Source organism: Syngnathus floridae, chromosome 19 (assembly GCF_059516105.1).
Source record: "Syngnathus floridae isolate MCC-2025c chromosome 19, RoL_Sflo_1.0, whole genome shotgun sequence".
Classification (NCBI taxonomy): domain Eukaryota; kingdom Metazoa; phylum Chordata; class Actinopteri; order Syngnathiformes; family Syngnathidae; genus Syngnathus; species Syngnathus floridae.
In genome coordinates, this window is record NC_142431.1 from 5,190,446 (window position 1) to 5,212,179 (window position 21,734).

The following is a 21,734-nucleotide window of genomic DNA, read 5'->3' on the forward strand; positions in this document are numbered from 1 at the left end:
ACTTCTATTGAAATAAACCCAATAAGACTTCTACAGCATTTGCACAATAAATGATCAAAATATGACTTTTTTGGCCAGGCAGTGTTGTTTGGAAGCTTCATTGGCTAATGGAAAATCAGTGCCTTGCACAAGGACAGATTGTTCGTAAAATCCGAGGCCACCAAGTAAGATTGCATCCGACTTGTTCCAAACTGTGCTGATATCTGTAAAAATGTGATTGTTTTCTCCATATTTAATGAAATGTTTTTGTCTTGTGTGTGTGCTGTGAGTGCAATTAAGTGTATCATCACTGTGATCCAACCTTTTATTTTAGAAAAACATTTGAATACAATGACTTTTTATTATATCAATTTCAACCCACAGCAATATCCATTAAAAGAAAAAAAAGTAAAGAAAAACATTTTTATTTTTACAAAGAGTCAGATCTTAACATGTTTGGATGACAGCACAGAAATGCACAGAGACAAATTATCAAAACACAGTATTGCACCAGTCCCAAGTTAAAAAAAACAATTTCACACTAGATGAGCATGAATACAATCAAAATGGCATCCCTCAATAGAATGTTTAAAAACAGCATTCCGGCTGGGGACGTAATTGGTTTTATGCTGATATAGTGAAAATGTACTTCTGAATCATACAAGGTTTATGTACATGAAACTGAAGTCCAATTATTATTAAAACAAGCCACAATTATGTGTGGCTGTGACAACCCACAGACTCAGTGACTGGGGTCATTTTAGGTTTTTTTTCATGAGCTGAAGATAGTTTTAATCAACAAATAATCATAAAGACATACACATGCCCTATGAGGGAGGCTCAAAGCAGACAATACTGTACTTGTATAACAAATACTGTTAGTAGTTAACAATGACACAATGACAACCCGACGAGGTTATCAGGTGAAGCACCATTGAAATGTTTCAAAATGAACACTGAGATGATAGCGGCGAATCTGCCGTTTTAGCACCAAGTGAGCCGTGACGTCGGGTGGCCATCACAAGTCGTCGAGCAGCTGTCGCAGGTACGGCGCCTTGGAGAGCTGCCTGCTCACTCGACTCAGCTTGTAAAGGACGGGACAGTCCAACGACACGCACGGGACCTGGCGCTCGGCGCAGCCGCTGCAGTTCTTGCAGATCTACGTGACGAAACATGATGGCGGTTAGAACTTTTGCCGCTCGTAAATGCACGTGATTTTTAGTTAACCTTGAGTAACTGCTCCTGTTCTCTCTCCTGCTGCCTTATGTCCTGATGGAGGGTGACGACCACGCGTTGCGGCGACGCACGGCACCGCGCGCACACGCCCAGCTGGGTCAGCTCGTCACACACGGGACAGTGCAGCGTGGTGAAATACTGTGAAATGGTGCCCTTCCGGACCACGTCCTCTCCGCCGAAACCGGACGAGCACGAGGCCTTCTGGATCTGGACAAAAAGAGAACCTTTTAATAAATTGACCTGCAGGGGGCGTGTGTACTCTGGAATTGCCACAAAGCAGCACTTTGTGCTCTTAACGCCCTCCTTTGTGCTCTGTGACTCAGGAAACGGGAAGATCCGCTTTCTCCGAGCAGTCTTACTCTGGGAAGCTCCTGGTACCAGCTGAGCACGTCGACGCCAATCAGCTGGAACATGCGGCCTAGCGGAGGCAGGATCTGCTTGGTGATGTAATAGGTGGCGTTGAGGCGGAGGCCGGGGTCCTGGAGCACTTCCAGGGGCCGACGGACCAGCTGGATGAGCGGCACTCCGGGCATCCCGTAGACAATCACGTAGGGGACGCGCTCGCCCACGCGAGGCTCCAGGCGACGGTCGTATGCCATCATTCGCCTGGACCAATGAGAGTCAACCTTTTCACATACCTATGCAAACCGACTACTGTATCGAACAACTTTTATTTTCTTAATGCAGAATCATAATCAAGCCTCCTTGAAATGCAACTAAAGCTCCAAAGCATACTTGATTATTAGTATGCATTGGTTTTGCACACAGCATGATACAAAAAAAAAAAAAGGATTGAGCGCTGCAGTGTCAATCCAGTCTTAGAAACCTGACATCCTCAGCCATTAAAAGCATCGTTGCTAGGCAACAGGATTGGCTACTGTGTGTGGCCAGACAATGAACAGTAGGAGGATTCAGAGCAACAGCACGAGACAACAAGGTGTTTCTTGGTCTCCAGGCTTAATAGTCATATAACAGAGCTTGAATCATTATGAATTATTGTTTCATTTCATTTACACACACCTGGTGAGTTCCAACGCAGGTACGCAGGCACCAGGTCGGTAGGAGGCACTGCCTCGATATTCCTTTGCAAAGGTTAGATCCTGCATGCTGGCCCGGCCGTCCAGAACCTTCATACACTGGCGCTGAACAAACTGCTTCACCTGGCTGATGTCCCGTGTCTCAAAAAGCAGCTTGATAGAACGTTCCAGAATCTGAACAGGATTATTTTCATGAAGAGTGTCAAGTTCAAAATGAAATAATGATGAACACAAAATATGAAAATTAAGAGCTGAGAATGAACAAACACTGGATTAGTGCATGATGTGTAGGGCTGGTTTTCCCGTTACCTTGGAAACAGCCGGGCAGCCATCACGCCGCACCGTTTCAATTCCTTTGGCATCAAACACCGGCTCCTTCTGGTCAAGGCTCTCGTACATGTAGCCCACATAGCGCTTCTTTGTCTGGAGCACGCAGGGCAGGTAGACCTTCTCAAATTTGAGCTTGACTGGCTTTGGGTTGGTTGCAGTCACTGCCTCGGCGATCTCATCGCCAATCTTAAAGGCCTGCTCTTTGGTGGCGCCTTTCAACAAAACGAACATGCTGCACAACGGGAAGCATCTTGTTATTTTCCGTCTTTGTCAAAAAGGCTAGCTCACGTTACTGAAAAAAAAAAAAAAATACCTGTCAGTGTCTCCATACACAACACGTGCTCCCCACTTTTTTGTGTCATTGACCATCTTGATGGCTCTCTCCAAAGTTTCTCGTGCTTTATGGACTATGCTGTCACCCACCTGAACACACATGAATCTATTTTTATTATTTTTGTTACAATAGTTTAGCAAAATGTCCGCATCCTCATATTGTGAACTCTTGAGTGGTTTCACCTCAACGCTGGGCATGCGTCCAGAATAGTTGGCGGCAGCGTAGCCAAAGGTGACGTTGGCGATGAGCTTGAGTCCGAGCTGACGGGCATGCAGCAGCTTCATTAGCGCTTTTTCCTGCTTGTAAGTTTTCATGGATTGCTTCACCATGATACGTGTGGTGAGGATTTCCTCCAGCATGCTGGGAAGGACACCTTTGCGCACCGAGGACTGCACAGACAACACAGATGAGAATAGTAGGGATGTAATCACTCACGCAAGCCCCATTTTGATTACATTTGCAGTTCCTGATTTTGATTTTTTTTAGTTTTTTCTTACCAAATATTTTTTTTTATTAACATTATAGTACATCTGCAGGTGATGCAGTCAGTGAAAAAAAATGTTTTGCCTTCTGCATCTTTCTAGAATTGAATCTGAAATGAATACCGTATTTTCTGCACTAGAAGGCGCACCTAAAAACCTCCAATTTTCTCAAAAGCCGACAGTGCGCCTTCTAATCAGGTGCGCCTTATATATGGACCAATATTGAGCCACTACAGCAGGTGAGTCCAAAGTCCGGCCTGCAGCCCAAATGTATATATCTTATATATGGACAAAGTTTTAAAATGGGCCATTCATTGAAGGTGTGCCTTATATATGGACAGTTTTAAAATGGGCCATTCGTTGAAGGTGCGCCTTATAGTGCAGAGAATACGGTAGTTGGTAAATTGCATTTGCCCCTGAATAATGATATTGTCAAAAATTTAAAAAACTAAATAAATAAAAAATTATAGATACACCTGTAAGTCACTCTAAAATGGCTACATATGGCTACTTTACTGTACCTTGACAAAGGCAATGCCATTGGGTGACACAGTGATATCATTTCGGAGCTGGTAGAGGAGTTCCGGGGAAACCCGCAAAGAGGTGCAGCCAAACTTAAACGCATCTGTCCTGAAATCGACAAATGAATGAAAAAAATACAGCTTCATAACTTTCCCAAAATACAAATATTTCCTAATATTCCGATTTCTTAACTCCTCAGCTATTGAGGACGTGATGAAAGCATCTTGTTCATGTGTGCTTCTGTCTGGTTCTTACGTTCCCAAGTCGTCCACGTGGCCCAGGCAAGTGGAGTAGCAGTAATTGTATGCGATGACGATGGAGGGATAGAGCGACTGGAAGTCCAGGACAATCACTGAGTTACTGTAAAAGCGAGACTCTGGCTCCATTATTAGGGGGAGACACTGAGGCGCCCTCTGCTGAGCTCGCTGCTGGATGCTTGGTGTTACTGGGATATAGTTGAGGGGCTTGGCCAAACGCAACATCATGGACTCAACACGGTACTGCATGGAGAAGAAGAAAAAAAAAATTCAAAATGTGTTTATCCATCAAGATTTGCTAACTATCAACAACTCAGAATTTATAGAGATCATGCAACAACGTAACACAAACCTGTGACCCTCGAGTAAGAACGTGGAAGAACTGGATCCCAAACAGTCTGGCCAGCTCGCTGGTTCTGCCGATGATGTCGTGCTGGAGAAGTAGTTGCATAGTGCCGTGCACTCGGCTCACGTAATGGTCTACCATCTTCCACCTATCACGGATACCCAACAGCGTTATTGGGCTAAAATTATATATATTGTTGCATGTACAGTATAAAAGCTGTGTGCAATTCTGAAAACATACCTGTAGAGGTCAGTGTTGTGATCAAACCAGTCAGACAATGTGCGGGGGCTGTATAAGGGGAAGCGCTGGTGGAGCACATGAAAGGCCACATTCTCGTAAGTGTAGTTATTCAGCGTCACCTGGAAGTGGGAGGAACCCCGGGCAAAAAAAAAAAATGCATAAGATGAAACCCCGAATTAAAGTTGGAGATGAAAGCAGGGGAATAAGAGGTTCAGGGGGGGTCATGTCAGGACACCCACCTCTGTTTTCATCACCCTCCATAAATTGAGGACAATTCGTCCAACGATGTTGATCTCAGTCATTGTGTCTGCTCCATACTCATCCCTTTCTGCAGCAAAGCGGTTGTCTCTCGAGTCACCTGAGGACACACACAGAGCCAGACAGGCAACCAATTACCGTCTGCTTTCCTTTCAGCTTGGGAGCTATGACACAAAACCACACACTATGACTCATCTTTATATACGTCTTAAAACATAGTTGCAGAGAGATATGTGGCTTGGCTATGGAAAAAATAATAATACCGTATTGGCCCGAATATAAGACGGTGTTTTTTGCATTGAAATAAGACTGGAAAAGTGGGGGTCGTCTTACATTCGGGGTTTAGACATTATACCCATTCACAACGCTAGATGGCGCTAGGTATCTTTAAAGCGAATGCTGAACTTAACTCCCCAGGCCAAAGCGAACCCCTGTCACGAAGAATAAGAATAGTGGTAGCACGAAGAAGAAAAATAAAAAATAGCGGTAAGAAAAAAAGAAGAAAATAAGTGAAGAGATAACAGAAAATGGAAAAACCAGAAGCCACTCATTCACAAATGTGACTGCACTTTAGTTTACATATTTAAAGGTTCAGATATTAAGATGTGATAGTTTGTGAATGATTTGAATGCGGCAAAATAACATGCTTTTCCTCTCAAATATATTGTTATAATCATTTTCTGTATAAAAATTAAATTTGGTATTCAAAAAGTCTTTTTTCAAACTTGAGTCTTGAAAAAGAGGGGGGTCGTCTTATAATCAGGGTCGTCTTATATTCGGGCCAATACGGTAATAATAATAATAATAATAATAATAATAATAATAATAATAATAAACTTTACCATTGTAAAGTCAGAATATTTTTTCCCCCTAGAATTATATTGTAATTCTATTTTACCTGGCACACGTGATAGCTGTTGACAGAGGTCTACTCCGACAACCGCAGCTCGTTGGAGAAGGTAGCCCCATGAGTGCATCTGCACCTCATATCCAAACAGGATATCTGGGTCAAACCTACAAAAACACACAAAAAAAAAACTTTCCAGATAAAGACTTCAACACATGAATAGAATATTCCATAATCACAATATTAGGTCCCAAACCTTCTCATGATGGCAACCAGTTCTTGAAACAGCATATTCTCATCTGTGGCGTACTTCACCTGCAGCCCAGAGACACCAGACCTGACCAGCAGGGGCGCTGTTTTTCTGTGGCCTGCTGAGTTTGATCAAACCGATTCATCACTAAACAACTTTTGACAAGAATCAAACAATGGATTTTTACCTTGGTCACAACTCTCGTGGTCTTTATGCACCACAATTGCACCTGTCAATTGGGAGCAGTCTACATTCGGCAAAGGAGTGTCAGAAGTCAGGCAGTAGAATAAGGCACATATGGGGTCAAACTCCGGGTCAGCTTCGAGGTCACGTCGGGTTCGTGCATGAAGCTCCATACTCATTAGTGTGAGGTGCTGGACCTGACACAAAATAACAATTCATTCTTCAGACCATATTTTATATGCAGTATGCATATTTATAATTTGTGGACTCGGATGAAATCCCACAACGTCACCAGGATAGCCATAAAATTTTTATGTGTGGGTTGGCAAGAAGGTATTTCTCACCTCATGTAGAGCTTTTGCATCCTTTAGGTTTTGCAGGCTGACTTTGAAGCCGTACGAGTTGGCTATGCTGGGACCTTCGATCTGAGAATTGTCTCTCTTTGGAGTATTCAAAGCAGCAAAATGGTTCTGTGCGAGATGTTTGGACACAAGGAGAGAGTCCATTTTTTTTTTTGAAATTACAAGTTTTAAAAGTTTGATTTTACCTTTATCTGTGTGTTAAGTAAGACTCTTCTCAGTGGCTCTGCTTGGCTTCCCCTCCTATGCTGTATTCTCGTAGCAACAGGGTCTTCTACAATGGGAATGCCAAAGAAGTACCAATGAGGGAAAAAGGAAAAAATAAATAAAAAAGGAAATTATCCAGAAAATGGCATCTTACCTTTAGATATGGGGGTGCTGCACACAGGTTCCAGATGTTCAGTGCTTTTCAGATGCTTCTTTGAAAATGGTGTGCTCTGAAGATCATGATTGCTCATTTCTTCTTTGTTAACAACACTGTGATTTCCACTCACTCTTTCCAAGGAGAATCCAGGTGAGAGGGCTTCAGGAGAATTTTCACTTTTTTGGTTGAACTCATCAGTGGCTAAGCTGTTCCTGGGCTCCTGCCATGAAGGCAATTCAAAGGTGTCTGGAGAGCTGGCTTCATCATCCTCTGCTCTTTCATCATCTTCTTCAAGCTGGATAGAACCTTCATCTGATATCGGACTCATTTCTCGAGAGTCGCTTGGATTCTTTGTGGCGGGCAATTTTAGTGATAGGTTGCCCTTTCTTCTCCTTGGAGTTCTGAGGCGAGGTTTCCCACACAAGTTGACGTTTGAAGTGGAGCAGCCGGGAGCAGCTGACTCGACAGTCGTCTTCTTTAGCAACTCTGCGTGTCTTATCCCTTTTTGTAACGTCTCATACTGCTTCCTGGCTTCCAACCACAATTGCACACGTTCCCGGCTTGGCGGCATTTTGCAGGGCACAAGGAGGACTTGCTTCTCCGGGTCAGTCACAGCCTGACCTTTACCTGGTTGTGCTCCCTGGGCAGGCTGAGACGGCATTGGGGCAGTGGTATAATGCGTCATGGCTGAAAAGGCAGTTTTCCAGAAATGCAGGCCCTCTAAAGACAATTCTCCACTGAATTCCTTCAACTCCTTGACTAGTCTGGTTTCCACCGCTAGCTTACGACCACCAACCTCCCTAAGGGGGAGAGACAAGCACAATTAGTTGAAGACAACCAATACTTAATATATTAAATTCAATTTGACAACAAATTTCTTATTATGAAAGACTGAATTTTTTTAAATATATTCTCACATTGGCTTTCCCGGAGCATCAGAGGGGTCACTGCAGAAGGGCTCCTGGAAGGTGGCCTCTGATATCTCCAGGTCCAGCAAAGTGCTGAGGATCTCCTCCCTACTCGGAGGGCACATGAGGGGCTTCAGAATGTTGGCTCCTCCCCCTGGTCCACGGCTCTGGCTTGCCCTCACCTGAGACAGTGAGCTGACTGAGCAAGGAGAGCTACTCGGTGTGGTGGAAGTCAACACGTCAATGCCTTCCAGGAGATCGCCTGTTGGAGAGCTTTCATTGCTGGCAAGGCATGCGGAGCTTAAAGACAAAGGTAGGGCAGGTTCACAAGATGAAAATAGGAGATCTTTTCCTTCACAGTCAAAGTCTTGAAAGGGGCTGAGGGTGTTGGCATTGATTGAAGCTAAGTCACAATCTCGGTTCTGCAATTTGTCAGAGTCAAGGAATGTGAGGTGGTTGGATGGAGATGGTCCTTGATCGGATCTGTCAAAGAGGTCAGGACTGGCGGGTTTCACTTTGTGCCACTCGGAGTCTTGCTTCAGTTCCTCTCCATAACCCGACAGTCGTTGTAGTTTCTTAAAGGCCAATGCGTGGGCAGAAACAGCTTCTTGACTGGCGTCGCTCAAGAACTTAACTGGTAAGATTTGATCAGTCAGGACGAACTGAGTTCCACTGTACGGGCTGGAGAATTGTGTCTGATCAATGGCGTTGATATCAAATGAATAATTCGGTGGGAGCTCCGGGGATAAGCTGTCTTCGATTAAATTGCAACTGTCCATATCTGGGTCGGACGGGAAGAGCAAGCTGACCTCTGACACGCTGGATTGGGTGTTTGAGTTGCCTTTCCGTTTCCTTTGTTTCGGATCTTTGGGGTTGGTCGATTTGGGAGCTCGGGGTTTTCTCGGAGTTGGTTTTCTGGGTTTGGCAGGATCAAGCGATGCTCCTGAGTGAGATCCGGCGGTTGATTGGTTGATAGCGTCTGGTTGACTTTTTGTTTGACCACGCTGACTCTTTTGGTAAAGTTTCTTGAGGACAGCCAAGCTGCATGGGGTCTGAGAGAGATTCTGTTTTGGATTTTCCAGGGAAGGTGTCTGAGAGATTGAGGCTTTTGAAATTTGGAACTCCTCCATGGAAGACTCTACCTTCACAATTTGCACATGTGGTACCATGTTCTGACTGGCCTCCATGATAGAAACTTCATTGTTTTCTAACTTTGGTTCAACAGACTGGACTGTCGTACATGTCGTCTGGTTAGCTTTAGAATTATCTGGAAAAACATCTTGTGCGACGTGATTTTTCGGGTTCCCGGCCTTCTTTTTGTACGAACGGCTAGGTTTAGGCTTGTTTTCGGATGGATTGATCGGTTCAACTGAACCCGCTGCTTTCCTCCTTTGTCTTGTTGGAGCTTTAACGTTTTGGGAAGATTCTAGATTTTTTGGATCTTCCCCTGAAGGCTCAATGGCAGAATTCTTGTCTTTCTTTTTAGCATCTGTCGATTTCGGAGTACATCTCTTTTTTGTTACTTTGGTGGAGGACTGTGGCATTTGTTGTGCAAAACTAAGACAGGGATCATTGAGCGTGTTTTTGAGTTGTTTTGAAGTTCGAAGAGGGTCTGTTGGAGACCAAGGTTGAGGTGGTTTTGAATCTGTCGGACTTTGAGCTTGATCAGAAAGATAGCCTAATTCAAACACATCATCAGTGTGCCGTTTTTCACAGCTCTTGGTCCTTTTGATCCTTTCCCCCGGTCCAAGTTTAGAGACGCTATCGCCTGTTTTTTTATTCGCCGGGTTGACTTTAGACTTTCGCTTATATTGTTTTTTTGTCTTTGACTCGGGGACGGGAAACTCAATTGCAGTCGATTCAGGCAATATGGGCCAGAAATTCTTTAAGGGGGCTAATTGATCGTACTGCTCCAACTTGTCTTTTGTCAGTGTTACTCTCTTCTCCTCTGCGTTGACTTTGCACATTTTCACCAACATGTTTTTCTCTCCTTTAAATCTATTGATAATAATGTACTTGATGATCACCGGGGGTTCTTTCTTACGTCGCTTCAGGGATTTGATCTCCTGCCCACTACGGATACCGCAACCTTTGAGGCGTTCTTTTCCAGGTGCTACGTTTTTAGACCGTGCACCACCCGAGTACTCGCCATCGCTGTCATAAAGCATTTTTCGTTTGGTCCTCAGAGTGTATTTACTACCAGGCAGGGATGAGGCTTTTGTACAAGTTACTTTAGTCGCTAAATCTTGCAGGAGGCTTAAAGTGTCTTCTGAGGTGTCTTTAGCTTCTTCGGAGAAACTAGGAGCAGTGACGAGTGAATTTTCTCCAATAATCGGCTCATGTAAAATGGATTCTGGCTTCGCTGAATTGTCCTCACAAACTAGCATTTCGGTATCCCCGATTCCCGGACGATCAGGTGTGACCGAGGTACAACCGATGCTAACCTGGCTGTCAGGGGTGGAGTTTTCCTCCATGTTTAATTTGTTGCTTGGCCCCGATAATCTTTTCTTATTTAGTTTTAGCCTGGATCTACGATTCTGGGCTTGTTCTACTTTGCTGCATGAATTGGGCATCTTTTTGGTGAAAGGTTTCTTTCGGTTTAGGCAGTTGGAGAGAATTACACTCGGGAAGAACTTGTAGTGAGCTTCCTGTTGCGCGACGATCGTCTTTTCCGTTTTGTTTTCCTGATAGTCCTCGTACCTGATTTTGAGCTCCCCGACATCTCCCTCTTCGCTATCTTTACTCATCTCCCCCTCCTGAGGGTTAAAAAAGGTTTCATTTTCAAGAGTTGGAGGTGCTGAGGAGATGTTTCTCAGGAGGGGGCTATGTCGATCCAACTGGCTTAGGTCAAGGTCCGTCTTGGTTGAGCAGTTTCTCAACTCGGAATAGCAGAGGGAAAACGCCCTGTGGTTCTGAAGTATGGACAGACGGTTTGTTTCCACGTTTTTGATGCCCTTTCGTCTTTTGGTGACCTTATTAGTGTTGGATTGAAAACTTTCAAGATCATCTAAAGATGCTTTCTTGTCATAGTTGTACAAAGGGTGAATGTCCTCTTTTTCCACGCAGGTGGCAGATACGTCCGGTTGGCTGATTGTTTTACAGAGAATGGGATGTTTGACGGGTGGGATGTAGGGAATTTTTTTATTCACTTTTAAGCCTGTTGAACATTCACTAATGCTCTCCTGACTGCTCTTCGACTGAAAGTGTGGTTGCTCCTTGTCCAAAACATGAACTGGGCTGTGCTCGGAGTGTTTGCACTCCAGAAAGATCTTAGCTGAGGATGGAGGTTCAAGGTGGATACTCTCGCCTGGGATACGAGTTCCTGTCATTATAATCTTCTCTGTGACTACAAGGGATGACTGAGTTCTGGAGCCACTGTCCGTTAAGGACGAATCTAGGAACGAACACAAAAAGAAAAAGAAGTCACTCATGCTGAGCCTATCGCAGCTAAATTATATTTTACACAGTAGACCCCGAAACAAACATACCACTGCTCTCATCTGCTGCCCCATCAAACTGGGGGATGGACAAATGAGCAAATAAAGAATTATTCGCGCTCCACTCCATGTCATCATCGGATGATTCCTGATGCTCATCGCTGAAGTTCTCCTGTGCCTCCTTGACACCAGACCTGCATATACCAGGACTACCGATTAATCGGTACTGATGTGGACAAACATTGATGGTGTCAATGCAAAAACAGACCTTTGTAAAGATGAGCTTTCAAGGGGCTCGCTGTCCCAGCGCTGTGACATTGTCACACTGAGCTGCGCCTCTTCCTTGTCTAACTCTGGTCTCGCCTCCTCGTCGTCACTGTTGTAGTGACAGTTTTTGGTACTCGGAAGGGACTGGGACTGTGAAGAGTGCAGACCAGGAGTCCTGCAGTCATCCGCTAAACCTGCCAGCAAATCAATCACAGCACGGTCTTGGCTGCTGTCTGCACAGGAAACAGAAACATTACATTAATTATGATCAAGCAACTCAAGTATATATTACTTTGGGGGGAATCTGTGTCTTCTTCACGTACCTAATAAAGGTGAGTGGCTGGATGTCTGAGAAGCCTGTAGGAAGCTCTGACTGTTTTCCAGTAGACATAAAATGGCCTCCTCATCAACAACAGCCTCTTCTGGGATTTGACCGCTCCTTCTGACAGATTCTAGGAAAACAGATAAAAATCACAGTTAGCATCTCAGAACAGGAGAAGCTGAGCTTATGACTTTCTTTCACGGTCAGTTTTATTTAAAAAAAATAAAATAAAATCATTCATCTTGACCTGGCTCAGAGTCCCTGTGCACCTCTACAGCTGAAGCAGGTGTGCACTGCACTTCCTCTGGTGTCAAATGGAATGAGGAATGCACGGTGAGATCACTGAAAGCCTCGCCATCACTAACAGGGGAAGCCGGTGTCCTGAATAGAAAGGATTATAGGTATAATGAAAAAAAGAAATCAATAAAGTCAAGCTGGGTTTAAAAAGCTGACTAAAAATCGACACTACGGCAGCTAAATCTGAAAAAAATGCAGCGTGAAAAAAAATCATGCATTGGCAAAAGTACAATACGAGTCTGGTGAGAGGAAAGGGCTCCCGAGAATTAGTGTATTGTGCCGCTGTCACATAATTAGTCTGTTTAATGACTTTTAAAAGTGTCAAGGGAGGAAATCCGTCAAGTGTTGAGATGATTGCAGTGATTAACATTTTCTGATATCAAGGTTTTGTAGTTCAAGTATGGACCACATAGCTCTGTGAATTCCAAAAATCACGGCTGTTTATTGCTCTATTATTTTTCTTCTTATTTTGTGTCACGATTATAAATTCCTAACTATAGTTATCCGGTAAAAAGTCACTGGGACTGTTGAGGTTTCGAGCCGAAGAAGACGGCAACTTACACATCAAACTCATTGTCCTTCAGGATCTCCTTTAATCTTCTCATGAAGATTTGCTCACTCTCAGTTGAAGTGACAAATGCACGTTCTAGAAAACAGGGGTAGACAATTTCAACTTTCCAGAGTTGACATTCTTAATAACAAACAAAAAATAATTAACAGTTTTATTTTCTAACACATTTGCACATTTCATTTGCTGACCTTGCGACTCTGGAGTTTCAATCTGTGAGTTCTTGTTCTTCTCTCTCCTTCGCTGCTTCTCATCCTCCCAGATTGCTTGTAGGCCGGGGTTCCTTCCGACTTGATCTGAACAAATGACAGCAATGTAAGAAACACTTCATCCCTATCCTTTTGGCCATTTTACTGACAAAGAACACTTTGATTTTCCTCAGCATCCTTACTGTCAATCTCGAGACGGTTGAGGACATCTACGGCCACAGCGTCAACTTCAAGCTCACAGGTGCTCTGCCTCTCCACCTCGTCCAGGACTAAGGAGCTGCAGAGAAACAGAATGTAAAATCCTGAAATCAATTTTGATGGGTCTCATACACATGGTGGTTCCAAAACAGATTTAAAATCTCACCAGGGAATGGCATTCTCCTCCCAGCGGACAAAGGTGCCCCCAAGGGTGCTGTCGTTGAGTTTGGACGTACACGGGCTCTTCCAGGGACTGGATTTAGTGATGGGGATCTGCTGGTCTGGGTTTGGCAGCACATCCTCTGAAAGTTTGTTCGGGGTTAATCAGAGTGCTGACTGATTTAACAAGTTTGGATATGATGTTAAACTCTGTTTAATTTTGAGCACAGCCAAATCCCTGACTCTAGAAAATTATTTGAGATAATGAGATGGGTAGGTTTAAAAAAAAATGGCCGCACACAGAGATCTTCACCCTTGTTTCGTACCTTTGTTCTTGCGCCCGCGGAACTTAACTGCTGCAAGATTGACTAGGTTCATGCCATATAGGTTGTAGTCGATGAAAAGCTGCAGCAGGTATGGGATGTGGCCTTCGTGGGGCTGGTAAATCTTGTTCATCACTGCTCCGCTCTGCAACAACTCACAGACCCTGCCGGAAATTCAAAGCACAAACGAATCAATCAATCAATCAATCAATAAATAAATAAATAAATAAATAAATAAATAAATGAATAAATAAATACATGAATACATAAACAAATAAATAAACGAATAAATAAATGAATGAATAAATAAATGAATTTACTATTCAATTAAAATATATAGATAAATTAATAAATCAATAAATTAAATCTGCAAATGTGTGAATCTGGAGGTGCTGTGCTTTTTAAAATTATTTTTTTATTTTTAAAATACTGCCATAATGCATATCAACCCTTCACAAATGATTGGATTGAATATTTGAGCACATATGTCGTAGTGCAGATTCCAAATGGTCACAATTTGCACTCAGCAATTGATGAGCTGCTACTTTGTAATTGATGCAATTCCTAATGCTTATAAATGTTATTCACTTTCCACATGGCCTGCAATCTTACCTTTTGACCATCTGAGGATTGTACAAATATATCTTCATAAAGTGCTTCTCCTTGGAGTGGTATCCATAGAAAGGCCTGGAAGACAGCATATTCCAAATATATTATTCCTCTTTAAGGATCTGCAACATTTATGGATTCTAGTATTATTCGGGACAGGTGAACTTGGGTACTTACATGCCAGAAACCATCACCACCTTGAAGATATGCTGGACTTCAGATGCAGGGTTTCCCATGGCAACGTTGAGCGCTCTGTCAATGCTGAAGGCTACCAGACGCAGGTATTGTTCCGGTTTCTGTCCATGACCATCGTATGGAATATAGATGTATGGGAACACTCCATGAAGGTGGAGACATGTCTTCTGACCTGCAATGTGATGAAATGATCAACATTGGGTGATTAGTATCGAGCATTAGGTTAAACGTCAGTCAATTAATTCAAAAATTCTCTGTATCATAAATGGTCCCCACAATTAGGTGTCTCCTGGAGTTGATCATTAAAACTGACATCAGGATTTTCCCTGACTTCAAAATTGTGTCCAGCTAATAAAAATTGCTAGCAATATCTCTATTTTTAAAAATGTGAAGACAATTTGCAATTTTAGGAATGACACAAAGTCTGTCTTTGCGGGGCCACATAAAATGACGTGGCGGGCCGTATCTGGCCCCCGGGCCTTAGGTTTGACACCTAAGTTTTAATCAAACTGCATGCAGAAAGAAATATGATTAAGCCACATCTCCACCATGTCTCCGATAAAGGATTGAGGAAGAAGGGATGTCAGTTGGTAGTGAGAGAGACCTGAGCTATGGGATTCGGAACATGACCCCCTTACAGAAATTTCTGAGGAGTCATCTGGGGTGAGCTGTGTTGCAGTCAGCCTGCAGTGTTCTTCTGTGGCTAGATTTAAACAGCAGGTCCAAGTGCCCAAAATCCAAATTAATACCTACTACATCTGACTAATTTGATCGCACGTACAAATTAAGCAATTTTCCCGCATATACAGAAAACGTGCATGCCAAGAACACCACAAGCGTCAACACCAGGCAACAACAACACAGTAAAAATAGCACACGGTAAACCAAGAAAAAACAAAATAGTACCGTATTTTCCGGACTATAAGGCGCACCTAAATACCTACAATTTTCTCAAAAGCCGACAGTGCGCCTTATAGTCCGGTGCGCCTTATATATGGACCAAATTCCTAAATTTAAACTGGCCCGAAGCATTGTGTCATGAAATCAATCATAAGTGGCCCGCTGAAGACTATGAATCATGAATCAAAAAGACTATAGATCATTATTTTGTGATTATAAAGTAATTTGTTGCGTCTGAAGTTGAAATAAAAAAAAGATAAAATGGAGAATGATTTGATTTGGATTAAAAATCTGACATGATGCATTAATGGTGCGCCTTATAGTCCGGTGCACCTTATATAAGGACAAAGTTTTAAAATGGGCCCTTCACTGAAGGTGCGCCTTATAGTCCGGTGCGCCTTATAGTCCGGAAAACACGGTACTCGTTTTATTCTGTACAGTATGAAAGAAAGCTTGTCTATGAAAAGACATTTCAATTCACACGCTCCTAAAAGGATTCAATCGTGCCCTACACTAATTAAATAACTCCTGGAGAAGCCAGATGGGATGGGAATATCCCATTGGTCTTTGAGTGAGCACACAAGACCGCTTAACTTTATTACACAAATTACATTGGCCTGTCTGAGTGTGTGTGTGTGTGTTTTCTTTGTGTCTGGCTGCTTGGATTGGAACAGCGACAGATGAATCGCCACTCTAACCACTAGTACAGTTTTTCCTTTCTGGGATACATTTAGCTCACTTGTTATGAGTTGCTAAGCACACAAAGATCGGTTGATAAGCAGGGTAGACATGACAGCATAAGCTAAAGCAGAGGTGTCAAACTCAAGGCCTGGGGGCTAAATCCGGCCCGCCATGTCATTCTATATATCAAAATCACGTCAACTCCCATGACTCTTAATAAAATCTATACTATGATTTATATAATAAGTATAATAATGTGGAGTTTTGTATGATTTTTTTAATCCTTTTTACAGTCATTTTAACAATAACTGAAGAAAATATTTAATATAAAATACTGCCCTCTGATGGAAGGCATAACGAGGAGGCCCGCGATAAAAAATGAGTTTGACACCCCTGGCTTAATCTATAAAATTCTATACAGAAACTCAGCTTGTTTTATGTCAAATTTAATATTTTGTTAGCATGTAAAGCTTTTGACAAGCGGGATTATTCCACATTTTAGAACGGCACAGCACACCGTGACCAATGGAAACCTGGTCAAATATCAAGCAATACCCACAGAGCACAAACCTCAATTCCCAAAATTACAGAGACAATCACAAGCAGGAAAGTGTGAGTGTACAGAGCAGCTCCAAACGTCCCGTCCAATTTTCTTGAAGACATGCAGATGGTGGGGAATTTCTAGCTGTACAAATTCCGAACCAGAACAATTAGAAGTACTGTACAGTGTTTTTCAAAATACTTAGTTCTTTGATGCACGCGTTTAAATTTAAGTTTAAATTAGAAAGGGCAGAAAAATGATGGCATGTATCCCTGCATGGAAAGCAAATGTAGACTAAATGATTGACTCTCATTCTTTACTAGGAAAGGAAGTTCAGATTTAGTGCATAGGTGTTAAACTCAAGGCGCGAGAGCCAGAAACGGCCCGCCACATCATTTGATTTGGCCCACGAAGACAAATTGTGCATCGACTTCATGTGTCAATACTAAAATTACAAATCGTCTTCACTCTGGAAAAATGGGGAACACAAATTTACTCAAGTTGTACAAAGAGCAAAAACGAGAAATAATGCCACCTACAAAAATTTAAAAGACAGCTCCATACGGGCTAAAAAGACTTTTGGCCCAGGCTACTAGAATGGACATAATTTAAAATCAATTTAAAAATTATGCCATGCGAGCATTGAGCTGGAAAGCCGAAAGGAACAAAAGAATTGTATCCGGTTCATTTGCACCCCTCCCTAGATTTACCCTGGTTAATGACTTGCCATCTGAATGTGGGTGGGCCTTAAAAAGCACTTAATATTGAGGATTAGAAAGCCCTGTTGAGTTGAATGCAGCAGTGATAATCGTGGGGGGGTGCAAACTGCAGAGGAGGATGAGAGGGTGGCAATAAAGGTCAAAATATTCCCCAGTTGTAAATATTTTGCTTTAAGGCAGCAGGATAGACCATTCCGGGGACACTGAGTCATTAACGCAGGAGAAAACAATCAAAAAGTAAGGAGGGACTTTTAAGCAGTGAGCTGAATGCAAAAACAGAAACACACAAGAGCTGTGCTATTTTTAGTAACAAGAATCCCCCTTCCCTCCAATCTTATAATGAGCCTCACGCTGACTGTATGCTGCAATGGAATTAAAAATTGATCAAAACAGATCTGCACTGCAGTCTCGGACCAAAAGTGGACACCAGTTTGGCTGTGCCGTGTTTATTTTCAACGAAAACACGTGACCATATTTGGAGACAATGAGGATGTGCTGGAAGACGAGTCTATGAATGGCTCTTATCTATTTAGAATCGAAAAATATTTACACCGGACACACACACACATCTATCATCCCTGGAAAACAAACAGCTTTTCCATGTGCTATCAACAAATAATTTCATACAAGTGGAGTATTTAGAGAATGTTAATGAACCAGAAGAACTAACTGTTAAGGGGGGTGGGGGGACAATGTCCATCCTAATGAGCAAGGGAGTCCTTTTGAAACTTCCTATTATCCTATTACTGGATCCATGAGGAATTCCTTTAGATGGTATTAAAAGGTTCCCCTGGGGAGAACTAAACCTGGGGTGAAAGGGGCCCACCACTTCATTCCTCTCTCTGCTGGTCATTCATTACCTCGCTCTCTCTTGTCTTGCACGTTTGAGTAACCAAAACAGGGTGCCTCTTCCTGATATCAAAAGTTAGGAGAGTTTGTCTATCTCAACCAAACAAGACACAAAGCGATCCGAAAAGTCAAATACGTCAGCTTGTGAGGAGAGGAGGATATTTTCTATTTGAGATTCATTTTAGATACAAGTGTGTGTGTACACAGCATGCTCAGACTGGCCACACACTTGATGCTAGAAAAAAAGAGAGAGAAGGGGGGGGGAAGAAAAAAAAAACACAGGAAGCAGGCATTGAATTACACAAAGCTGATTGACTGGTGGAGGGAGTGTTCACAGCTTAGGTCGTGGAAGGACATGGAGTATGAGGTCTGGGATTGCAGCCAAAGCCACGTGCTGCAGAGCAGATGCACCAGCGAGAGGGCACAGATGACATAAATGTTAACATAAAAATAAAAGCTTATGTGTTGAAAATCTCAGCGACAGGGCTCTAGAAAAAAAGGAAACGGAGAAATACTGCAGAGGAACATAAAGTCGTTGCATTCCAGACTATTTGAATAAAAAAACAATAATATTAATAAATACTAAAAAATAAATAAATATAAATAATAATAAAATAATAAATAAAAGAAATAAATAATAAAAGTCGTTGCATTCCAGACTATTTTAATAAAAAACAATAATAATAATACTAAAAAATAAATAAATATGAATAATAATAAATAAATAGAATAAATGAAATAAATAATATAAAACTATTTAAAAAAAAAAAAAACACTGTTGACATGGGGATCACGCGGTATACAGATGTGTTGCTACAACTGATTCGAAACAGCAAAAACAACTGTGACATGTTTAAACGTGCGTGGTTGGACTGTATAGGTTTAATCAGTGAAAGCCTTTAATCATCTCATGAGTCTGGCGCCCATCTTTTAAACGCGTCACATTATGGAATACAAGTTAGGCTGAGTCAGAGTGGCACGCAGACGAAGCAATAAAGCTGTGCCTGATTTTCTTGATTTAAAAATCTACAGTAGAAATAAAAAGGTCAGTGTGCAAAAAGAATCATTTCAGGCTCCAAACGCAGCAGCTCCGAATCATTTGTGTGCTTCCACCTCAGGTTGTTGCCATGGTGACAATAAGCTGAAATGTAGCGCCTGCCGCGGCCAGGGTATTTCATGTGATGAAAAGAAAAGGGTGGAATTGCAAAGTGGGTTAAGGCAGTGTTACAGATGTGATACAGCTGGAGTTGAGTAACATTAGAAAACGTTTACATGTATTGGTATTAAATGTGGAACATGAGTACAGCGTACTTCAATTTGAGACCACATAAATAACTTTGTGTACTGCAGAGCATGTGTGTGTGGGAAAGTCTAGTTCAAGAGAACAGCATGTACTGCAAAGGCAAGTCACTGAATTCAATCAGTTCCTCCAACCTTTATTCAGTATGCACGTTACAATACTCCTTACGTGCTGTTTTTAAAGTTTTGCACAAGGGTTTTGGACTTATGATGCAAAATATTTAGGATTTTATGCAAAATTGGTGATCGTTTAAAAATAATTTGGGCCTTTTTTTGAAGGGATGTCAGGTTTCTCCACATGTTGTATTCAGTTTATTAGGTTTTTCTGGGGGAATTTTTGGAGTTTGATTTTTTTTCCCCTCCAATGCATTTCAGTCTGTCAATTATACGTACATTTGGAATATTCATGGTGAGCATTTTTGCCCATTTTTCAATATGTTATGGACCAAACAGAATAATTTGTTTTCTGCAGCAGATTCGAACTTTTTTCCCCCCATCCAATAAATCGATTAATCGATGTACGTGCATACACAGAGATTTGCGTGTATTTACTTATTTCAAGCAATGTTTTCTCTGGTCTCCGCTGTGTTTTTAGCTAGCATACAACAAAAATGAAAACGTGAAAGCATTGTCAGGTCCTAAAATAAAATAATACGTCGAGTCCTGGGAGCTAAGGTGCTCGCCAACGCCACGCCATGATGGGGCTGTGGGAGCCTCCATAAAACCGTCTGGTGTAAAGGGGGAAGGGAGGAGGGTCTCTCCGCTGCAGGCGTGGGTTAGCAATGGTGCTCCACGCTGTACAATAACGCGTAACCACACTTAAATGACCTACACCGGCATGTCATCGTGTAATATTGTAGCTGCACAGTCTCCCGTTGGTTTTGTTGTTTGCGGTCCCGTGAGGAAGCGCGTGTGCAACAGACCGCCCGCGCAAGCTCCACGTCTCGTGCCGCGTGGTGTAAAGAGAATGCGGTACTATGGTTTCTTTGACAAAAGGCTGACAAATAATTGACTAACCTGCGGGCGTTGCTCCAAATATCCGCACCACTGGCACCTTCTTCACGTCGCTTTCCCTGAACTCGGAATAACACACGTCCAGGTTTTTTATTGGACTTGCCAGGTAGTAGTCTGCGGTGACGATGCGCACGGCAAACATGACTGCTTCAGCCGCTTCACACCAAGAAAAATAGATGAAAAAACAATTGTTATGAGTCCATTTGGGAAGAAATACTCGACTGCCAGTTGAGAAAAGCCGGCCCGGGTGCTGTCACTCCGAAACGACGAAGCGCAGGGGACGCCCGGTTGGAAAGAAAACGAACAAAAGGTCCCGCGTCACCGACGCGTTCTAATAATCCACAATTATACTGCAGCAGTGGAGCTAGAGCAAACAACGACTCTCCTTCGCTGTCGGCTCCATGTTGCTCGGCGACTGTCCCGTGATTTTTAACAGTGCATGGTGTTTTTGTTTTCAGCCAGGAAGACGTACCCCTGGCCTTCCGGTATGCGGCGTCTTTCCCCAAACCACGAGTTGGGACTAGCCAAAGCCGACAGCCCCCTCCATTGGCGCTCCCTCCGGGCCCACACTTCCTTATGAGGCGACTACTGAGAAGTGTCCGACTGGGGCAAGTTATATTACAGTAGAGTACAATTTCCGGTATAAAATTTCAAAATAAAATATACGTGCGCTATTTGATGCCATGAAAACAACACCTTAAATCGCTTATTTTGAAGGAGTGTTGTCTTGCTCAGCCTGTCATACGAAGTATGTTGGAATGTTGTTTTTGGACTCCTTTAAGATTCATTCGATGTCCTGTTAGTGTGCCGAATCGTCCACATACGAGTGTAGTCTTTGTCGTCACTTGTAAGACGAATCAATTCAAGAACGAGTCTTGCTCATGACAAAGACTACTACTTAGTACTGACCTTTTTCCACGACAGTACTGCCCTCTACTGTATTTCTATTTAATAATGTATGAGGCAAAACTGTACGAACGATTGCATACGACTGACCTTACACAATTTCATTAGTTAACATTGCAGGTTATTATACAGATGAAATGTTACTTCTCGTAAAAAAAAAAAAAAAAAAAAAAAAAAGTCAAGAGGCCCGAGGTGTATTTATTCCCTTCGAACTGTGGTTATTTCTTTTATAGCAGTGTCAAACTCTTTTTTTTTTGCACGGGCCGCATTGTAGTCATAGTTTCTTTTGGAGGGCCAAATAAATGTATG

General features: G+C 42.6%; 1 protein-coding gene across 2 annotated transcripts; it reads right to left on the reverse strand.

Moving 5' to 3' along the window:
* Positions 1–290: 290 nt before the first annotated feature.
* Positions 291–21,151, reverse strand: rev3l (REV3 like, DNA directed polymerase zeta catalytic subunit). 2 transcript variants are annotated; one of them, XM_088361078.1, is made up of 32 exons: positions 20,992–21,151; positions 20,523–20,675; positions 14,499–14,688; positions 14,325–14,399; positions 13,716–13,876; positions 13,397–13,532; positions 13,215–13,309; positions 13,015–13,119; positions 12,817–12,901; positions 12,206–12,339; positions 11,960–12,088; positions 11,638–11,869; positions 11,421–11,563; positions 7,942–11,326; positions 7,022–7,824; positions 6,849–6,934; positions 6,646–6,771; positions 6,306–6,498; positions 6,125–6,236; positions 5,920–6,035; positions 5,003–5,121; positions 4,764–4,882; positions 4,530–4,671; positions 4,176–4,420; positions 3,920–4,028; positions 3,099–3,305; positions 2,896–3,005; positions 2,562–2,814; positions 2,236–2,426; positions 1,575–1,821; positions 1,207–1,422; positions 291–1,138 (listed from the first exon to the last, which is right to left on the reverse strand). In XM_088361078.1, exons 2-32 carry the CDS (start codon positions 20,659–20,661, stop codon positions 998–1,000), a joined length of 8,544 nt encoding a protein of 2,847 aa, XP_088217204.1. In that variant the 5' UTR covers positions 20,662–20,675; positions 20,992–21,151; the 3' UTR covers positions 291–997. The 2 variants fall into 2 exon arrangements, with proteins under 2 accessions (XP_088217204.1, XP_088217203.1); XM_088361077.1 differs by having other exon boundaries at positions 6,125–6,239.
* Between the last annotated feature and the right edge of the window lie 583 nt (positions 21,152–21,734).